Source organism: Panthera tigris, chromosome X (genome assembly GCF_018350195.1).
Source record: "Panthera tigris isolate Pti1 chromosome X, P.tigris_Pti1_mat1.1, whole genome shotgun sequence".
In the NCBI taxonomy this organism is placed as follows: Eukaryota; Metazoa; Chordata; class Mammalia; order Carnivora; family Felidae; genus Panthera; species Panthera tigris.
In genome coordinates, this window is record NC_056677.1 from 89,838,192 (window position 1) to 89,858,705 (window position 20,514).

At 49.9% G+C, this 20,514-nt stretch overlaps 1 protein-coding gene across 5 annotated transcripts in view; it reads left to right on the top strand.

Annotated features, from left to right (window-relative positions):
• The window catches only part of TMEM164 (transmembrane protein 164), a 173,043-nt gene extending 160,397 nt beyond the window's left edge, over positions 1-12,646 (top strand). For 2 of the 5 annotated variants that reach the window (XM_042973881.1, XM_042973880.1), the window contains 2 exons: positions 2,210-2,310; positions 4,031-9,779. In XM_042973881.1, the coding sequence (XP_042829815.1) occupies positions 2,210-2,310; positions 4,031-4,237 (308 nt within the window). In that variant the 3' untranslated portion in view covers positions 4,238-9,779. Of the gene's footprint in view, positions 1-2,209; positions 2,311-4,030; positions 9,781-11,821 lie in introns of those variants that run through there. The other 3 variants (XM_042973879.1, XM_042973877.1, XM_042973878.1) reach the window with 2 other exon arrangements.
• Positions 12,647-20,514: the final 7,868 nt, after the last annotated feature.

A 20,514-nucleotide genomic window follows, 5' to 3' on the forward strand; every position in this document is an offset into this window, starting at 1 on the left:
TGAGGGCCATCCATCCCCTTCCCTCTTTGGGTTCCTGCAGCAGCCTCCTTATCAGTCTCCTTGCCTCGATGTTCTCTGCTCCATTCCTTCCCCCGTGCTGGCCCGCGTGACCTTTCTTGAGCACATGTCTGATCACATCACTTTCCTGCTGTTTTCTGGGCCTCTGCAGCAGAGCGCAAAGCTGGCCATCCATGGGCTGAAATCCATCCAAGAAGACGTGTTTTGTTTGGTCCGTTGAGCATTCTTAAAACATTTTGAATTATTTGCCAACATTTAAAAATCAGGAAATTCCACGCAAAAGTTCAAATTTCTGGCTTCCCTTGCAAAACTGGAAAAAAAAAAAAAAAAAACAACTGGCAACTCTGGGAACCACATCCCCGCAGGACAGTGGTTGGATTGAGCTGAGTGGTGGTTGCCATCTTTAGAAGGGGCATGGGCTTTCCAGTTGGCCAGTCTCCAGCATCCTTAATGTCTCTTAGTCTCTGGTCACTCTCCTCCCAATTTCCTACCTGAGCCTTGTGGCATCTGGGCACATGACCCTCCAAGTATGGGATGAAGCCCAAAGCCCCTCAGCATGGCTCCTAAGGTCTTAGAGTAGACCAGCCCTCCACCAACATCTGGGTCTTACTCCTGGTCGCCACCCCTCTACACTGTCCACTGTGTCCCCAACTCTTAGCCATAGTTCTCTGAATTGCCTCGCTCCCAGGAGCTCATGTCTGCCTTTGTGCGAGCTACCGGCTCTGGAATGTCTTGGCCCCTGGTTACGTCCTTCAGGACTGCTCCGTGTCCCCTCTACCAAGAAGTGGTCCTTATTCCTACATCTTTTCTCCCCACCACCCTCCCCCCCCCCCACCTCAAGCTGGGTTCTATTCGCCTATAATATGTAGCACAGACCGCAGGCATCACACCCATCATATTGGGTTCTAATTGTCGATTGGCATGTTTGCCTCCCCCACCAGACTATGAGCCTGGACTGTAGGGAGCCTGTCTTCTTGATCTTCCTGTCCAGGGCTTGGAATATAACAGGTACTTAACAGCTGGTGAATGAATGGATGAATCAGTGAAAGACTGACTTGGGAAAATAACCACCCTGGGATGTAATGTTGGCGCCTACTTGCTTGGGGTGGAGGGTTCCAGTTTGCTTTCATTCTGGAGCCCCCTGCCAAATCCCCATTTAGAGTGACACCCCACAGCATTCTATAAGCCATGCACCTCCTCTGAAAGCTCTGGAATGCATCCAGGGCTACTGGGATGGTAGTTCCTAGTGATGGCTGGACGGAAAATACATCACTTTCGGTGCTCCAGGGGGAAGGAGTTGTGTAATGATTGGGAAATGGCATCGCCATTGGATGTGGCACGTTCTGTGGTTATTTGAAGAATAATGATGATGTGCTAAGGGCAGCATCTAACACCCATCGAACACTCACATCGTACCCAATCCTGTATTACGAGTGCTCACGATATCATTGCCTTTATTCCCTGTGACAATTCTAAGAAGGAGGTAGGACTGGTATCCTGAGATTTAGGGGAGTTTCAACAACTTTTCCAGGGCCATGCAGGCAGTAAGAATCTAGACTTGAACCCAAATCTGCCTGTCATGACAGTTAACCGTCTCAACCACCCTACCATACTTCCTCAGTGGCATCCCTGTTTAGAAACATGAGGGAAAGATGAAAATAAACGTGAAAGGGAAGGCAATATGAATATATATACAGTTAGATTCCAATTGGCGATTAAGAAAAAAAAGAAAAGTAACTCCTGAGGCATAGAGAAAACAACCAAGTGCACGCACGTACACACACACACACACACACACACACACATACACATACACGTTAGCAGGGTTGCATTTGGGTAGTAGAATGCTAGGGATGTTTTTCTTTGTTTTCTCCATCTTGTTTCTACTTTCTAGCATTTTCTGAATTTCCTTTAATGAGCATGCATTCCTTTAATAATAATAATAATAATAATAATAATAATAATAATAAAGAATCCTCCCTTCATAATGGCCCCGGCAATATGTGGCAGAACAGAGGGAATGGCTGGTGGGACTGGCTTTGAAGTAGATGTCACCGAGCAGCGAGGGGGTGTGTCAGCTGGCAGCGGCTGTGGCCTCAGCACCTGCGGCCTCAGCACCTGCACCTCAAGGGGCAAAGGAGAAGCGGGTCCCCAAGCCTGCCATCTCACCATCTTCCCCTTTTTCCTCCAGGTGCTTACACCCCAGAGCCCCTCAGCAGTTTCCGGTGGGCCCTTCTCTCAACTGGCCTCATGTTCTTTTACCACTTCAGCGTCTTGCAGATCCTGGGCCTGGTAAGTTCGGTTCTGTTCCCCTTCTATCCCCTCCGTTTGGACTTCTCCATAAATCTTGATAATCCTGGTTGGCGCTGGTGTATCGTTTTGTTTTGAAAATACAAGATGCCAAAGGCCAGCATGTCACATTGTTGTGTCTGGGTTGCTGATTTATGATCCACAGCCTGGGCCTCTCCAGAGAAGTTTCTGAAGCCTTCAGTATTGATTGTTCCTTTCATCCCTGGGGAGGCAAACGTGCCCTTCACTGATGACCACCCGGGTCGGGAACAGTGAGCTGCAGCTGGAAGGGGGTTTGCTGTGGACCCCATGTTGGGGGGGGGTGGGGCACAGGGAGGCAGGACCTTAAGCCCAGGCCCCAGGGCCTGGAGGCTTCTGGGGGCTTCTGACCTTGGGTCCATTCTGGGCCTACTCCCAGGCCCTGGGCTGTGTGGCCGGTGCAAGTACCGTGTTGGGGGACTCCCATGGCATTCTGGGGTGTTCAGACCCGCCTGGAGCGTGGATGATGGCTGGACTCAGTAGTTGAGTTATCCAGAGTCCAGAATTGCTGAGTGCATGGGTGTCTATTGGTGGCAGGGTGAGGAGGATGAGCTCGAGGCTGGGGGTCAGGAGACCTGAGGTCAAGTCCTGGCCCTGTCACCGTTCTGGGTCACCTCACCCTCGAGGGTAGAGAGCTCTCCACTCCTCTGTGATATGGTACAGACCGCCCCCAGGCTCCCCGAGAGGTGCTGAGGACTTGTCTCTAACGTGAACAGGCTTGAAGGGCTTTGGAAGGCAGGTGCCGTGGCCATCCTCGGGGCCGGAGTGGCAGGTCTGGTTTTGTGCGTGAGCGGCATTAGCGTAGCATCAGCCGTGTGGAGCCTCGCGAAACCTGACAGGACTACGGCACAGGACCGATGTCACCCGTGCCTCTGTAGAAGCAGTCACTTTCCCTTCCCCACCTTGGCGTATCGCTGCTCTGCTCTGGTTTGCCTGGAGGGCAGTTTGAGCTCTTTGCCAATGGCGTGAATGCTTCCCGCGCTCTAGGAAGGAAGCAGTATGACGTTTACACTTACTCTGACCGCTCTCTACTGGGACTGCTTGATTCCAGAGGGGTCAGTGTCCTCATGTCACCACACATAACCATGCTCAGTCCCACCTCCAGGCCGCGCCTCCTCCGAGGAAGGCACCATGCACTCCATTCCTCTCCATGACCCCCATCCATCCTTCATGAGTCCATTCAGGGTGCCACCTACTTCATGAAATCTTCTCTGAGGACTCGGGCCCCATGCTGTACACTCCTCAGTTCTCCTGGTGGGGAACACCTGGCGCGCACCGTCCACTCTGAGGTCAGATGCGGTTGCCCATGCCAACGCGGTTGGCCTCCAGTTAAGCGGAGGCAGGGACCATGCCATTGACTGTTCGGTCATCCCCTGATACCTCTCTGGGTACTAGGCTCATAGTAGTTGCTTAGGAATGACAGCAGGCTCTAGACCCAACCAGAAGGCAAGACTGAGCAAAACCAAACAGCTTTTCCATTGGATGGCCTCCCCCATCACCTCCCGAGGGCTCTAGCCTCGACCCACTCCAAAACCCTAGGGCAGAGAAATCCCACTATGAACAGGTGGGGATTTGTTAATCCCTCCTTGTTTAGTCCCCCAATAGGTAGAGATGGCTGAACTGGCGGAAGCCAGAGAAAGCCTCAGGATGGTGAACGCTCACTCTACCTCCCTTATCCCTGCAGGTCACCGAAGTGAATTTGAACAACATGCTGTGTCCGGCCATCTCAGACCCATTCTACGGCCCCTGGTATCGCATCTGGGCCTCGGGACACCAGACTCTCATGACCATGACCCACGGGAAGCTGGTCATCCTGTTCTCATACATGGCTGGGCCCTTGTGTAAATATCTGCTGGATTTGCTCCGGCTTCCAGCCAAGAAAATAGACTGAAGGTGCTTGTCTTTTTTTTTTTTTTTTTTCTCCCTGAGGAAGCAAGTCCTGACTTGACTTGGAGAACACCCAGTTCTTGATGAAATCATGGGGAGAGGGCAGTAGGATGTCTGGTGTATTTCTCTTTCCCTTCTCTCTGTCCCTTTCTTCCATACTCTTCCCTCCCCAGCTCTTCCGCCCAGGACATCTCCTGGGCCTGAGGCATCATGCTGAGGGTGGGATCCTTTCCCCTCCCCTTTGGCTCTTTCTCTCTGCTCCTAGTGGCCTTATGTGGGCGAAAGTAGTCTGGCTTTCACTCTGCTTGTTGGTGCTTTCATGACAGCTGGTTGAGGGGACGGGGACCAACAAGCAGTAGTTCTTTTGTTGGCATTGAGGTGATGAGATTGGGTTGGGTTTCATTTCTCCACTGCCAGGGACCTCCAGGCTTACGCCAGGGTCCCCTTTTGTCTCCAGCACAGCCCCCACCATGATGGGACCGAGGCCTTGTTTCTATACCAGCGGCATGCCAAGAGCCAAGGGATTTCCCCACTCATGGCCAAAATAGAACCTGCCAGAGTCTTCCCATTGGTGTCCCATGACTCAAAGCAAGCAGCCAACTAGCCACTCCCTCCAAGATGCTGCCCTGCGGTGGAAGGTGGGGGCACTACCTGACCCCAAGGCTAGATTCTTCTGGGGGTAGAGAGCTGTTGCAGTGGCAAAATCCAAAGTGAACAAGTTTAAAGTCTCCACAGCTCCTACTTGGCAGGACCCTGGGTCCATCCTGCCTGAGAGAGCTGAGAAGTGACCCACATCCCAGTGAGAAGTTAGCATAGAAATTAATCAACAGAAGTGGTAACTTGAGAAAACTGTGATTTGAATCATATGCTCAATTTTAGTTCAATGTTGATAACAGATGCCCTTTTAATCTTGAGTGCCCCTTAAATGTTTCTCTCTCTCTCTCTCTCTCTCTCTCTTCTTTTTAAAAGGCAGCTTCAGGGAAGAGTGAGCTGGAGTTGGTTGGGGTTTATTTTATTTTATTATTATTTTTTTTGTTTTGTTTTGTTTTTGTCAGTTTGTTTGCTTCTTTGTTTTTGGTTGTTTGAGTTCAGAGAATCCTTGCATCAGGGCCTGTCTCTGCGGGGGCTCCTGTCCATCCGTTTCGTGCTTTTTATGGGCTATGTCAGCATTCTGGGTTTGGAAAGATACAGATCCTGCCAGTGTTGTTTCCCGAGGGCCAGGGGTCATCACTGTAGCCAGATTCAGTGCTGAATTGTTTAGCATCGGGTGGGCATCACGCACTCCCCTACTCCCCACCCAGCCCACCCTCGAAGCCCCTGTGTAGGTTGGAAGGGAGGTGCCAAGCAATCAGACCCCCATAGATACAGGTTCAAGTGCTTCAGAAGGAACACCTTCTGTTGAAAGACTTGAACTCAGTCACACATGGACTTGAAGGAGGGAGCCAGTGCCTGGGCATTTGCTGACTCCTTGTGGGCTTCAACTAAGAACAGGTTTGCTTCAGAACAGTAAAAGCTGGTTCAGTGACTTCCTCTGATGGCCCCCGTTCTCCTCTCCCACTGTGGGCAACTGGGAGGCTTTGGGCTGGGGTCCCGTATTTCAGCTGTTACCATATCAGACCCAGGTTGAGCGTCAGTGTCTCAGTGGTCGATTTTAGCAAATGGACCTACGGAAGGCAGCAGAGTGCAGAAGAGTCTCTTTGAGCATGGTGAGGCCCCAGAAGCCACACCCGGGAGGGACTGCCCTTCTCCAGTGGCCTTGCTAGCCTGGAGGCCATCAATCCCCAGGGTGTGGGGGAGCCAGAGAGAGCACACCTAGTACTCTCACTCCCCTTGAGCTCCTCATGACGCACAGCCTTCATTTTCTGCCGTCTTGGAGGGTCCGGCCAAGTCTTTTTAGTGACTCTCACCCTGGGGTCGTCCTCTGGAAGGGGGCCCCTCTGGAGCAGCTAGACTCACCCTGCCCACTGTCAAACCGCTGCGTGTAGGAATGGCTGACGAGGAACTGTGCGAGGACTCGGTGCCCCCTGGCTCGTCACAAAAGGAAAGGTTGGGAGGAGGTCACGGGAGGAGCCCCTGGGGGCATGTCCTGTCCCCTCCCAGAACAAGGAATCTCTGCAGGCAGATGGTCTGTGCTGCAGCTGGGGGCCCGCAGCCTGGGTGTGGCAGACACTCCTCTTTGGAATGCCACTGTGGCACGGCGAGTCGGCACTCCCTCTCTTCCTCTCCGTCTCAGTGGCATGGCACAGGTCGCCCGTCAGCCCGGGCTTCCCTGTGTCGACATGCCTTTGCCCTGGCTCCAGCTCAGTGCCCCATTCGGGCTGATATTCTTTTGCTGGGAAGGAAAGAAGAAAGTGACATCCCGGAGGCAGCTACATGTGTCCAGGGAAGGGGGAGGTTGAGGGGGAGGTTGGAGGGGAGGTGCAGGACTTCCAGGGTGCCAGGCCAGCTCAGAAAAATATAGGCAGAAGGAATAGAGAGTGAGCCCTGTCCACAGGCTGCGCGCGGCATCGTGGCTTGTGTGGGAGGTGCTGGGGCGCTGCAAGTACCTGATGTGGTCTTGTAGCTCACTCTTAACCTTGGGCCCAGCCCATGGTGAGAGGTGACCTGGGCACCCCTACAACAGCCTGCCTTGGAAGGTGGCCCCTGTGCCAGTGGGCCCGGGCTTCCCAGCTCCTGCCGAGGGCTTTCCTGGTAGGTGCCAAGGAGGTTCCCCAGCCACCTTGGCCAAGTTTCCATATGCCATTTGCCAGCGTGCGGGAGCTCGCTGCGTGCGCGCACGTGTGGGTATCTGAGAGAGTGTTCGTGGAAGTGGACAGTTTCTTCTCAAACAGCCCCAGGAAGCAAAAGGAGGGCTTTCCCAGCCCCCAGGTAGTCTTGGCCAAGGATCTGGGCCAATGATAAGAGTCCGCTTAGCTGGCCAACTTTGTGGCATCAGCTCAGAATAGAAGAGATGGTCACGCCTGCTTGCAGCCCCCTCCCTCTTCCCAGGTATACACATTCCTCTGTCCTCTCGCAGGGTGGTCTGGGGTTCAGTGGGATGGTCGGCTTCCGTCGCTGTCTGGTACCTCCAGGCTAGCTACCAGATCACCCCATTTTGCTGTAGCCTCGCTCAGGGTTTAGCCATTTGTGCTTGTGTTATGTGAAGTGGGCACAGCTCCCCACCGGTAGCAAGTTGTCGGTCTGTCTCTGCGCCCCGGGGCTGGGTGGGGCCCCGGGGCCTGAGCTCAGTGTCTCAGGGGTAACAGAAAGCCCTTGATCTCCCCCCTCCCTCGGCCAGAAGGACTTCCCTGGGTTTGTAGGCGTTGATCCAGAGTCATATGTCTTCTCTGGGAGATTGACGGGGAAGCCGGGGAGGAATGACAGTACAGGCCAAGATGCTGGTGCTGGTTTGCATAGGGAGGGCATCCCTCAGGCCCTGGCAAGATCGGAGGCAGGCCCCAGCCTGGGGAGGGTCTTCCCACCACATGGCCTGCCCTGCCCTGCCCTCTCTGAGGGGGTTAGAGTCCACGAGACGGAGTGAGCCGCCTTCTTCTGTATATAGAGCGAGCCAGTACTGTGCTCAGGAAAACCTAGTCACTTGTCGCTGCTCTGTCTGTGACGTTTTCGTACACTGGTTTGCTACTCCGGGCACGAAACAAAAACAAAACAAAGTCGTTTCAAGCAACACTGTCGTTTTGGAAACTGACTTTTCTTTTGGTGTGCGTTTTGTATTCTATTCTAAGGAATTCTTCATTTATCTTGGTGTTATTGTGGTGGAGAGAATAAGATAGTCTCATTTTTGCCAGGAAATGGGCACATGCCTCTGTCCCCGCCCCCATCCTTCCCCATTTGCTGTGCACTGGGCAGATCCCTCCTGTCACGTCCCATCCCCCCACTCCCCCACTGGCTCCCTTTAGAACCAGTCTTTGTGAGCCTCCTAGACAGCAGCAGGGGGAGTGCCCTTGCCAGGCTGGTTCTTGGGTGGCCCTGTGCCCCCACCAGTTTTCTCACCTCCCCGGGGCATCTTGTAATGTATTTTCCTCTGTTTTGTAAAACCTTCTGATTGTGCCGAAATGGTTTCTGCAGTCACCTTTAGAAATAAGTGGTCATTCATTTGTGTGCTTAGCATTCTGAACTTTCAGTCTTAGCTTTTTCTGTTGTTGAAGATCCCTGAGCGGTCCCCTCACCATGGGACTTTACTGTTACAATGTTTTCTTCATTTACTCTGATTAAAAGATTTATGAGAACCCAGGAGTCCTGGCCTTCCTTTCCCAGAACCTTCTTAGAAGCCCATCTGCTTCGAAAAGTAGACAGAAAGGGGCCACTTGTCCTCCACACCATGGAGGGACCGCCAAGGGGTAGCTGGCGCTGTGCACAGCTTTGCCCCGGGAGCCCCGCGGCTGGCCCTGAGCTCCATGCACTGCCTGCTTCTGCTGGGGCTGCCCCGGATGCAACAGGCCTGCTTGCTTTTAGCAGGGACTGTCTTCTGGGGACATCTGCTGGGTTCCTGGAGCCCCACAGTGTGCTGGGCCATGTGGCATGACTGCTCTTAGAGGAGGTAACTTAGAAACCTGACATGTCCAGGGCCACCTTTCCCGGGTTCCCCAAGGGCCGGCAGGTTCCGTGCCAGAACTGTTCAGCACAGGCAGACTGTCCCGTGGGGTGGGGGTGGAACACTATCAGCCCTGCCCCTTTGGGAACATTCGCACCTGCCTTTCTGAAGCCACACACTGAGCAGCCCGTGGTAACCGTGAACAGGCCAGCCTGCCTTTGTACCAGACAGAGGCCCTACTTGGTGTTTTGCTGCTTCTCGAAGGGACACAGCTAGCCAACCTTCCTCCCCCCCACCCACCACCCCCGGTGCAGGTGGATCGGCTCGTTGGCTGGTAGTTGGGCACCCAGGCTATCAATGAGGCAGGGGCCTGCAGTCCCAGGCTACAGAACCACTAGCTTGGGTCAGGCTCTCCGGCCGCCCCAGGCTCTCCACCTGCAGAACAATAGTGTGCGTGGTGTGGTGCTAAGTCCCTCCACACGCATGACCTCCTGTAACCTCCACAGAGGCACACTGAGCTGACTGGCAACGCCCTCTCTGTCAGAGAAAGCGGGCTCTGGGCTGAAGGAGACGCTGGCATGCGAAGTCAGTTTCGTTAGACTCTAAAGCCCATGGGCTTTGCACTCTCCCTGGATGCCGCTGCCTGTCTGTGGTGCCCGGATTAACAAGGCAGACCCCTGCCCAGGGCTGCCCGCGCCCACCCCGAGAGGAATGGGTGGAGAGCCAGGCAGTGGTGTGGAAGGCGAGAGAGGCGGGGGAACCCCACGAGTGTGCGAAGCAGAGAAGCCAAACCCATCTTTTCTTGTGACCCCGGTGAGCCCCAGAGCGGAACTGAGAGTGGACGCGAGGCCAGGCAAGAGCTGGCCCAAGGGGCAGGACAGAAAGTGGCTGCTGGAAGGAGGTGAGGAAAATTGGTCACGTGGCCTTTCCGTGTGGCTCCCTTTTCAGAAAGAGCTGTTGGGGGCAGCTGGGTGACTCCGTCAGTTAAGTGTCCAACTCTTGGTTTCGCCTCAGGTCATGATCTCATGGTTTGTGAGTTCGAGCCCCGCATCAGGCTTCGTGCTGACAGTGCAGAGCCTGCTTGGGATTGTCTCTCTGCCCCTCCCCCTCTCATTCTCTCTCTCTCTGTCTCTCTCTCTCTCTCTCAAAAATAAATAAATAAATAAATAAATAAATAAATAAATAAATAAATAAACTTAAAAAAAAAAAGAAAGAGCTACACACCAGTGACCTAGGCCATGACCTTCTCTCCCCTGACCTAGCGAGTCTGCTTCCGCCCGCTGCCTCTGTTCCAGTCTGTGTCCCGTGCCGCAGGCGGCAAATGCACATCTGCCTGCATTGCTTCCCTGGGCCCCGCAAACATCTTTCGCTTCATCTCCTCTCCCCCACGCCTCCCCCCTCCCCCGAGAACCATACACAGGGAGAGAGACCCTTTGCTCCAGCCCACTTTTCACGCAGTGACGTTTTCCGCTTCCTTTTCTCTTTGTGCGGGTTTCTCAGCTCCCCAGTCTCCCTTCTTGTCCAAAGGCCTGAGCTCTAGTGTCCACTCCTGGGCCAGTCTTCCCTGAGCTGCAGTCCGAGTTAGGTACTTCGGCTTGGCTCCTGCAAGCACCTGGCGCTCACTGTGGGGCGCCATGCACCCCCTTGCTAGGTAATGCATTCTGGCTCCTTGTACCTCTATAGACTGAGCTCCTGGAGGGCAGGGATGGGGTGTGATTCGTTCTCCAGCCCGTGGGACAGGACCTGTTCCATAGAAGGTTCTCAGTGAACATCGATCTTACCCAGGAGTGCTGCCAAATGGTGAGAGGCACCACTGTCACCCCAAGGAGAAACCTTGCCATGCAAGCTGTCACCCATCCCGTGCATCCGTGGGTTCTCCCATGTGGAGCCATGCGCCTTCGTTTGCCCAGGTGCCTTGAGCTGCAGCCTGGGGGCCTCCATGCTGAGCCTTCCCTGGACCCCTGGGTGGAGGGTGGGCAAGGCGTCCGGCTACGTTTCTGGATCCTTGGGAGCTGTTCAGTCCCCACCAGGGTCGTTCCCCCCCGCCGCCCCGTTCCCTGGGGGCACACCGGTTGGTGTTGGCACAGCCAAAACCCCGCCTGCCCGTGGAGTATGTCCCCTATCCCTCGGGGGGGTAGGGAGCGGCTAGGGGTGGTTACAGCGTGATCCCCCAATGAATTTTCCCCTTGTCCTGGTTTGCCAAGGCCGGTGGAGAGACGGAGCTACAGACGTCAGTCTGACAAATGCAATGGCTTATTCAAAGGATGTGTGGTTTGCTGACCTTGGCAACAGGCGAGGCCGGCCTCGTCCAAAGTCAAGGACTCCCTGTTACTGCCTGTACCCACCCCTCTCCCGGTCAGCATTCGCCCGGCATCCAGAGTGCACATCTGGGGTGTCTGAGCTGCCTGGCAAGGAGGTTTAAGTGTCTGCCAGGGGCGCGGTAGGGAAGGCTGCTCCTGTTGCTAATGGATGACCCGAAGGGCTCTGCCGCCCACAGCTGACTTCCTAACGTCAGTGTGGCACCTCTGGGAGTCTCCCAGCAAGGCAGGTCTGGGCAGGGAGGTTCAACACTTCCTCAGCAAAGCTCTGACAGGTGACGGGGCCGGTGGCACGGGCTGCATAGGTGTTCTCCTTTCCAGCGAGGCCTCGAAAACCTTACCTCTGCTCCAGCTACCAGTGCTCCCTGGTCTCTCCTGCCTCCTCCTCCCCCTCCCCATTCAGGGGGGCCACCGGGGTGCCGCCTGCTCTGGCTGGCCCTTCAGCCATTCGTTTCCTACTTTCCAGGAGTCCCAAGTCCCTTTACTAGTCAATCTGTAGAAGACAACTCGGCTCTCCGGTCTCCTGCCTGCTGGGAATGGGGGGCCTTCCTGTGCCCCTCCAGGATACACCCCTGGAGTTCGAGAATGTGGGAGCTAACAGGATACTCAGGCAGGAGCTCCTAGATTTTCCTGCGTATTAGGATCACCTGGGGAGCTTTCACAAAAAATCCCAATGCCCAGGCCTCGCCCCAGCTCATGATTCAAAGCAAACTTTTTTTGGTTTTGTTTTTACTCGAAGCTTCCAGGTTGTGAGTCATCTCTTTGACCTGACCCTCTACACCAGTGCCTTTTAAAAATAGAAATATTCAAGGCCTACCAACAAGTAGGAAGACTAATACCTAAATCCAGCTCAAGGAGAAGAACGTTACCAATGCCGTGGAAACCCACCCTTACACCGGAAATTTGGAGATTGTTCCTCAGAGCTTCAGGGAGTCTGGAGAAGGTCCTTAGGAGCCACCTCGGGGGGAGGGATGGGTGGGAGCAGAGTGGGTGAGGCTCTGATCTTTCCCCTTGCTTCCCCCGGAACAATTCTAGTTTTATTGTTTTGTACATTGAGGTCCTGTAAGTAATTTCATTGGGAAAGACATTTAAAAGTCACTTATTTCCACGCTCACTAGTCCTGTCTCCACTCTTCCCTGGATAGGGGTTGTTCTGTAATAGCGATAGGTGTGCTTGGCCAGGTCCTACCTCTCTGAACTCCAAGGTGGCTGTGAAAACCACCAGTGGGGGAAAAATGGCTTTATCAAGTCCTGTCCGATGTCAGGGGGCTCTGTTTCCAGACAGTGCAGTTACTCTGCATGTTCTCAGCGCACAGACATTACTTGGGGTTTTGACTACACTCACCCACTGTGCCTTAATGTGCCCCATGTGGTTGGGGTCTGGGGTGTGGAGGAGACATGATACCTCAGTTTTAAAGAATGTGTCTGTGTTTCATTGACTCTAAGACCTCTCCCCACACCTTGTCTTTTTTTTTTCACACGTTAATGCCTCTAAATTTGGGATGCATATGGGGTGCCTGGGTGGCTCAGTTGGTTAAGCGTCCGGCTCTTGACTTCGGCTCAGGTCTGATCTCACGGTTCATGAGTTTGAGCCCCGCATCAGGCTCTAGGCTGACAGCTCGGAACCTGCTTGGGATTCTCTCTCTCTCCTCTCTCTCTCTCCCCCTCCCCAACTTGCTCTCCATTTCTCTCTCTCTCTCTCTCCCAACAAATAAAAATAAACTTAAAAAAATAAATTTGGGATGCATCTTACAATCAGTGGCCTGACATTTTAATCAGCAGCTTAGTTGTCTTTGCCAGGGGCACATAAAATCCGTGGCCATCTTGCATCTGAGGTGTCTTAGAGTTGCCGGGATGCCGTAATTGTTCCTTGCCCCATGAGAGTCCCCATCCTGGGAGAGAAAACCCCTTTGGAAAAACTTACAAACGAACTTGTCACCTATAGTCTTGTTCCAACCCTCCATCCTCTTTTTCTTTCCTGCCAGCATCCACACAATGTCTCTGCTTCCTGACCAGAAGGGGGCTCACTTTGCTGGGCTACCTCTTGGGGCAGGGAAGGAGGCCGGGTGCACCTGTATAAGGAGCACACCATGCCCACCAACAGGGAATGAGGGAGGGAGGGAAGGAAGAGACCAGAAAGAGAGCTGGAGGAAGAGCCAGACAAGCTAGGCCAGCCATCCCCGACAGCTCTGGTTTCTTTATTTCCCACCCACGGCCTGGCCAGACAGCTCAGGCTGCTTCCCTGGGGATTTCCCAGGGCTAGTCATTGCCAGAGGTGAGCGAGGAGGGCTGTAGGGAGAAGGGGCCCAGCCTTGCCCTGGGTTGACGTGAGCAGCTGCCTGGCCCACACAGAGGAAGACCGTGATTTCCTCACCTCCTCCGACAAGGCAGAAGCGTTGGACAGTGGGCCTCTCAAGGAGAGGCAACACCTCGGCCTAGGGTAGTGTATACTGTGGGCATTGACCGCACTCGGAGATTGCCACCAACCATCCCTCAGTGCTGGCAGCTGCTCTAATGAAGCTTGGCCCTTGTAGCCTTGAGGCCAAGCTCTTCCAGAAGGGGAAGGAGTGTCTGCAGGGAGGTCCAGGGATACTTGAGCACAGGAAGAGGTTTTTGGGACGTCCCCTGCCCCCTCCCCGCCCCCCTCCCAAGAGCTTAGGAAGACACGATCAGCCTGGATTACAGCTGCCCTCATGTAACTGGGTTAAAGTGTTGGCCTACTTAGGCCCCTCCTGCGGTGGCCTCCTTCAAAGCTGATGAGGCCGATTAGGAGGCTATTTCTGAGCCCTAGTTGTGTACCCAGAAGCCTGGGGGCCGTCCTCCTGTGACAAGAAAGACAATAACTAAGGCTAGACAGCCAAGGGCAGGCTCGGCCCTGCCTGTGGGAGAGCAGTTCTGTCAGACCTCGTGTGTCCTTGTAAAACAAAGAGTCAAATAATGTCAAGCCTAAGCGCCTGGGGTTTGAACTTCAAACCAACCAGTTTTCAGCCAAAGACCTTGTCCTATGTCTTTGCTGTCTCCAGTCCTAGAGAGAGATGACAGAGAGGCAAGAGGAAGCCTGCCTCCATCGATGATCAGTGATAGCCACCTTCCTCCATTCAGTAGGTGCTGTGCATTTGAGGGCTATTTTTGTTGACCTTCTCTGAGCCTCAGTTTACTCATCTGTAAAATGGAAATAACATCAGTACCTGCTTCCTGGAGCCGGTGTGAAGAGTGACTAGATAAGGCACGTAAAGGCACTTGGCACAGTGCCTGGCCCCTTAAGCCCTGCTTCCATCAATGCCAGACGCCATCACTGCTATCGTTACCACCGCTACTGCCACCACCATTGCCACCCTCATACTCATCCTCATCGAGACGTCAGAGTGAACGCTAGAGAGCTCAGTCTCTGGAGCCTGACAAGCTTGGTCTGAATCGTGGCTCTGCCATTTTGTAGCCTAGGTAGCCTTAGATAATTGGTAACTTCTTTGAACTAGATTCTTATTCTGTAAAATGGGAGATTTATAAGGCTGTTGAAAAGTGGATGCCATGGTCCTTACCACACAGTAAGCACTCGATCAGTGCTGGCTCTTTTAATTACTTAAAAGGAATGATCATGATCAGTGGTATCAGGGGTTGGGGTAGGGAGGGATGAGTAGGTGAAGCACAGAGGACTTTTAGGGCAGTGAAACTGTTCTGTATGCTACTGTAATGGTAGATACATGTCGTTATACATTTATCCAAACCCACAGAATGTACAGCATCACCAGTGAAGCCTAATGTAAATGCTAGACTTTGGGTGATAACGATGTGCCGATGTAGGTTCATCATTTGTAACAAATGTGCCACTCACGTGTGGGGATATTCATGGTGAGGAGGAGGCTGTGTGTGGAGGGCGGGGTGGCAGGCAGTGAGTATATGGGAACTTGCTGTACTTTCTGCTCAATTTTGCTGTGAACCTAAAAGTGCTCTAAAATTACAGTCTATTTGAAAGAAACGGGAAAGAAAAAGGTGATCGAACTAGATTGTTATAAATCTGGGATGTTAACCATAATCCCCATGGTAACCACTAAGAAGATAAATAAAAGATACAGAAAAGGAAGAGGGAATCAAAATGATTCACAAGGGGAAAAAAATCCATCAGACACAAAACAAGGCATAGGAACTGAGGAACAAAAAAAGATATGACGTACAGAAAACAAATAGCACAATAGCAGAAAAAAAATCCTAAATAATTAGTGACTATCACTAATCACTAAATGTAAATGGGTTAAACTTGCCAATTAAAAGAAATAGGTTGGCAAAATGGATGTGAAAAAGACATGACCCCACTTATATGCTGCTTACAAAATAGATTAGACCCGAAGACAGAAATAGGTTGGAAGTGAAGGAATGAAAAAGATACTCAGTGGAAGTAATGGTTACCAAAAGAGAGCCGGGGTGGCTACATACCAGGCCAAATCAATTTTAAGTGAAAAACTGTTACAAGAGGCCAAGAAGGGCATTTTTATTGATAAAAGGCTTGATTCTTTGAGAGGATACAATTCTGAACACACAAGACACCAAACAGATTTAAAAGATCAGAAGGAAACACTGACAGAATCAAAGGGAGAAACAGACAGTTCTATAGTAATAGGTGGAGACATCTATATCCCACTTTAAATAATGGATAGGACCCTTAGACAATAATAGGTCAATACGGAATGGAAGACTTGAAGAACAGTATAAACCAACTAGACCAGAAGACATACACAGAACACTCTACCCAGTAAGAGCACCGCACACATTCCTCTCAAGTGTACATGTACCATTCTCCAGGATGCACCATATGTTAGGTTATAAAACAATCCTCAATACGTTTTAAAAAGATTGAAATCATACAAAGCATCTTCTGTGATCAAATGGAATGAAGCTAGAAATCAGTAACAGAAGGAAAACTGAAGAATTGCAAATATGTGGAAATTAGACAACGCACTCTTAACCAATGGGTTAAAGAAGAAGTCACTAGGGAAATTAGAAAATGCTCTGAGATAAATGAAAATGAAAATACAATATACCAGAATGTACAGGATAAAGTGAAGGCAGTGCTCAGAGTTGAATTTATAGCTAGGAGGAACACTTTCATTAAAAAGGAATCTCTGAAATCAACACCCTAACTTTACATCTTGAGGAAGTAGAAAAAGAAGGGCAGAATTAAATGAGAAAGAGAATAGAAAAATATAGAATCAGTGAAACCGATAATTGGTTCTTTAAAAAGATAGACAAAATTGACAAAACTTTAGCCAGACTCATTAAGAAGAAAAAGACAAATAAAAATTGGAAATGAAAGCAAGGGTGTTACCACCAATCTTACAAAAATTATAAGGCTCATCAGAGAACAGTATAAGCAGTTGTATACCAATAAATTAGTCTTCAGGAAATGGACAAGTTCCTAGAAACATACAAATTACCAAAACTGACTCAAGAAGAAATACACATCCGAATAGACCTATCAGTAAAGAGAGTGAATCAGAATCAAAAACCTCCCAACTAGGAAAAAGCCCAGGCTTCATTGATGAATTCTACCGAACATTTAAAGATTTGACAGTAATCCTATTCAAACTCTTCCAAAAAAAAAAAAAAAAAGAACAGAAGAGGAAGGGACACTTCTAACACATTCTATAAGTCCAGCCTTACCCAGATACAAAGGCCAGATAAAGATACCATAAGAAAAGAAAACCACAGACCAGTATCCCTTAGGAATAAAGACACCAAAGTCCTCAACAAAATATCTGCAAACCAAATCCCACAGTACATTAAAAGGATCATACCACAGCCCCACGTGGGATTTATCCCAGAAATGCAAGGGTGGTTCAATATAAAATCAACCAAAGCAGCTCACCACATTAATAACAGAACGAAGGGGGGAAATGGTCATTTCAATAGACACAGAAAAAAGCATTTGACAAAAGTCAGCACTCTTTCATGAAAAAAAACATTTAACAAACTAGGTTTGGAAGGCAAGTTCCACAATGTGATAAAGGGCATTTAACGAGAAACCCGCAGCTAATATCATACTTGGTGGTGAAAGACTGAAAGTTTTCCCCCTGAGGTGAGAAACAAGACTGTAATGCCAGCTCTCACCTCTGCTATTCAACATTGGAAGTGCTAGCCAGAGCAATTAGGCAGGAGAAAGAAACAAAAGACACCCAGAATGGGAATGGAAAAAAAAGTGAAAGTTTATTTGCAGGGTGATAGGATTCTCTCTATATAAAATCCCATAGAATGCACACACACACACACATACACACACTACTAGTGTATAAGGAAGGAAGGAAAAAAAGAAAGTTCATTGCAAGATATAAGATCAATGCACAGGGGCACCTGGGTGACTCAGTTGCTTAAGCGTCTGACTCGATTTCGCAGGTCATGATCTCACGGTTCTTGAAATCAAGCCACGCATTGGGCTCTGTACTGACGGCAAGGAGCCTGCTTGGGATTTTGTCTCCCTCTCTGGCTGCCCCTCCCTTGCTCTCTCAACATAAATAAATAAATCAACGCACAAAAATCAGTGGTGTTTCTATACACCAATAATGGATTATATATCAAAGAAGTTAAGAGAAACAATTCCATTTACAATAGCATCCAGGGGCGCCTGGGTGGCTCAGCTGGTTGAGCATCCAACTTTCGGCTCAGGTCATGATCTCGCGGTTCGTGAGCTTGAGCCCCGTGTCAGGCTCTGTGCTGATAGCTCACAGCCTGGAGCCTGCTTCGGATTCTGTGTCCCCCTCTCTCTCCGCCCCACCCCTGCTTGTGCTCTCTGTCTCAAAAATGAATAAACATTAAAAAAAATTAAAAGAAAAACAATAGCATCCAAAAGAATAAGGGTCCTAGGAATAAATTTAAACAAGGAGGTAAAAGGAAGACCTAAATAAATTGAAAGGCATCTCATGCTCGTGGATTGGAAGACTTAATATCGAGATGGCAACAGTCCCTAAAGCAATCTACAGATTCAGTGCAATCCCTATCAGAAGTCCAGTGGCCTTTATTTTTGCAGATATGGAAAAGCCAACCCTCAAATTTATAAGGAATTTCAAGGATCCTTGGAGAGCTCAATCGTGAAAAAGAAAAACAAGGCAGGAGGACTCACACTTCCCCATTTCAAAACTTACGACAAAACTAGAGTAATCAGGGGTGCCTGAGCCTGAGTGCCTCAGTGGGTTAAGTGTCCCACTTGGGACTCTTGGTTTCGGCTCAGATCATGATCTCACAGTTCATGGGATCGAGCCCTGCATCAGGCTCTGCATGGACAATATGAAGCCTGCTTGCGATTCTCTCTCTCTCTCTCTCTCTCTCTGCCCCTCCCCTGCTCACTCTCTCTCAAAATAAATAAATAAACATTAAAAACAAACAAAACTAGAGTAATCAAAACAGTATGGTAGTGGCAAAAGGGTAGACATACAGACCAATGGAATAGCATTGAGGGCCCAGAAACAAACCCAAACCTCTGCGGTCTATTGATTTTCAACAAGGGTTCCCAAACCATTCCATGGGGGACAGAATAGCTTTTTTAGCAAATAGTGTTGGGACAACTGGATATCCACATTCAAAAGAATGAAGTCAGGCCTCTACCTCAAACCACATGTAAAAATTAACTCAAAATAGATCAACAACCTAAATACAAGGGGTAAAATTATTAGAAGAGAGCATAGGTGTACATCTTCATGACCTGGGACTTGGCCATAGATTCTTAGGTTTGACATCAAAAACATGAGCAACAAAAGAAAAACATAGATACACTGGACTTTATAAAAACCAGAAAGTTTTATTCCTCAAAGGACATTATAAAGAATGTAAAAAAGACTGACTACAGAGTGGGAGAAAATATTTTCAAATTACTTCTCTAAGGATTTAATACTCTCTCTCCCTCTCTCTACACACACACACACACACACACACATACACACCATATACATATGGTATACACACATATACCATTATATATACATATATATATACACACACACACATATATGTATACCATTACAACTCACACATACATATACCATTATATATACGTGTGTGTGTGTGTGTGTGTGTATATATATACCATTACAATTCAACAAAAAGACCAACAACCCAATTAAAAACTGGGTAAAGGACTTGAATAGACATTTCTCTAAAGAAGATATACAAATGGACCAATTAGCACATGAAAAGGTGTCTCGACCTCACTGATTATTGACAAAATGCAAATCCAAACCACAGTGAGGTATCAGTTCACACCCATGAGGATGACTATGATCAGACAGATACTAACAACCGTTGGGGAGGATGTGGAGAAATTGGAACCTGCATATATGACTGGTGGGAATGGAAGATGGTGCAGCCAGCCACTGTAGAAAAGATTGATGGTTCCTCAAAAAGTTAGACGTAGAATTACCCTATGATCCAGCAATTCCATTCCTAAGTATACAGCCAAGAGAAGTGAAAACGTATGTCCACACAGAAACCTCCGTAGACACGGATGTTTATGGCAACATTGTTCAGAAGAGCCGAATGTTTGAAGCAGCCCAAATGTTCATCTGTGGATTGATGAATGGATGAGCCAATTGTGGTATAGCTATATAACGAAATATCATTCAGCCATAAAAATGAAGTACTAAAACACGCTACAACTTAGATGGACCTCGAAAATATTATGCTAAGTAAAAGGAGCTAGTGACAAAAAGTCACATATTGTATGACTCCATTTGTAGGATATCTGACAATACGGCGATACGTGTAGTATGTAGATACGATACTATCCTGTGTATCCTACATATCCAGGATACGTAAATTCCGAGAGACCAAAAGAAGATTAGAGGTCACTTAGGGGTTGGGCGAGGGGAAAATGGGGTGTGACCTCTTAGTGGGGATGGGTATTTTGATGGAGTGATGAAAAAGTTGTAAACTAGAACTATTGTAAATACGCTAAATATCACTGAATTGGATGCTTTAAAGTGGTTGATTGCATGTTATGTGAATTTCGCCTCAATAAAGACAATGTCCAACAGAGGAGGTGAAAGGAAAGGAGTGTCTTTTTACCTCTCAAGTCCCGCTTGCAGGACGCACTGTGTAGCCTGCCCTAGAATGAAGGGTGTTGCCTGCACTTGCCCAGACTAGGGCAGACCATTAATGATTTCTAGTTGGCCTTCTCCAAGTCCGCAGATTCTTCTGGAGTGGTACAAACCCAAATGGAGGAAGAAGGGGCCACTGAGGCCCATCTACCCCACTGGAGCCATCCCATCCTATTTGAACAACTGTACGAACCCCCTGCCCCCTTTTCAACCCCATCATCCATGTGTACCATGGACCACATATGCTAGGCAAGATCAACAAGGACCAAGTCACCAAGGGGCACGGCTTCATTGACAGAGGCCACGATGGCCACCCACCGCCATCCCTGACCACAGTTCTGGGAAAGGGGCCATCG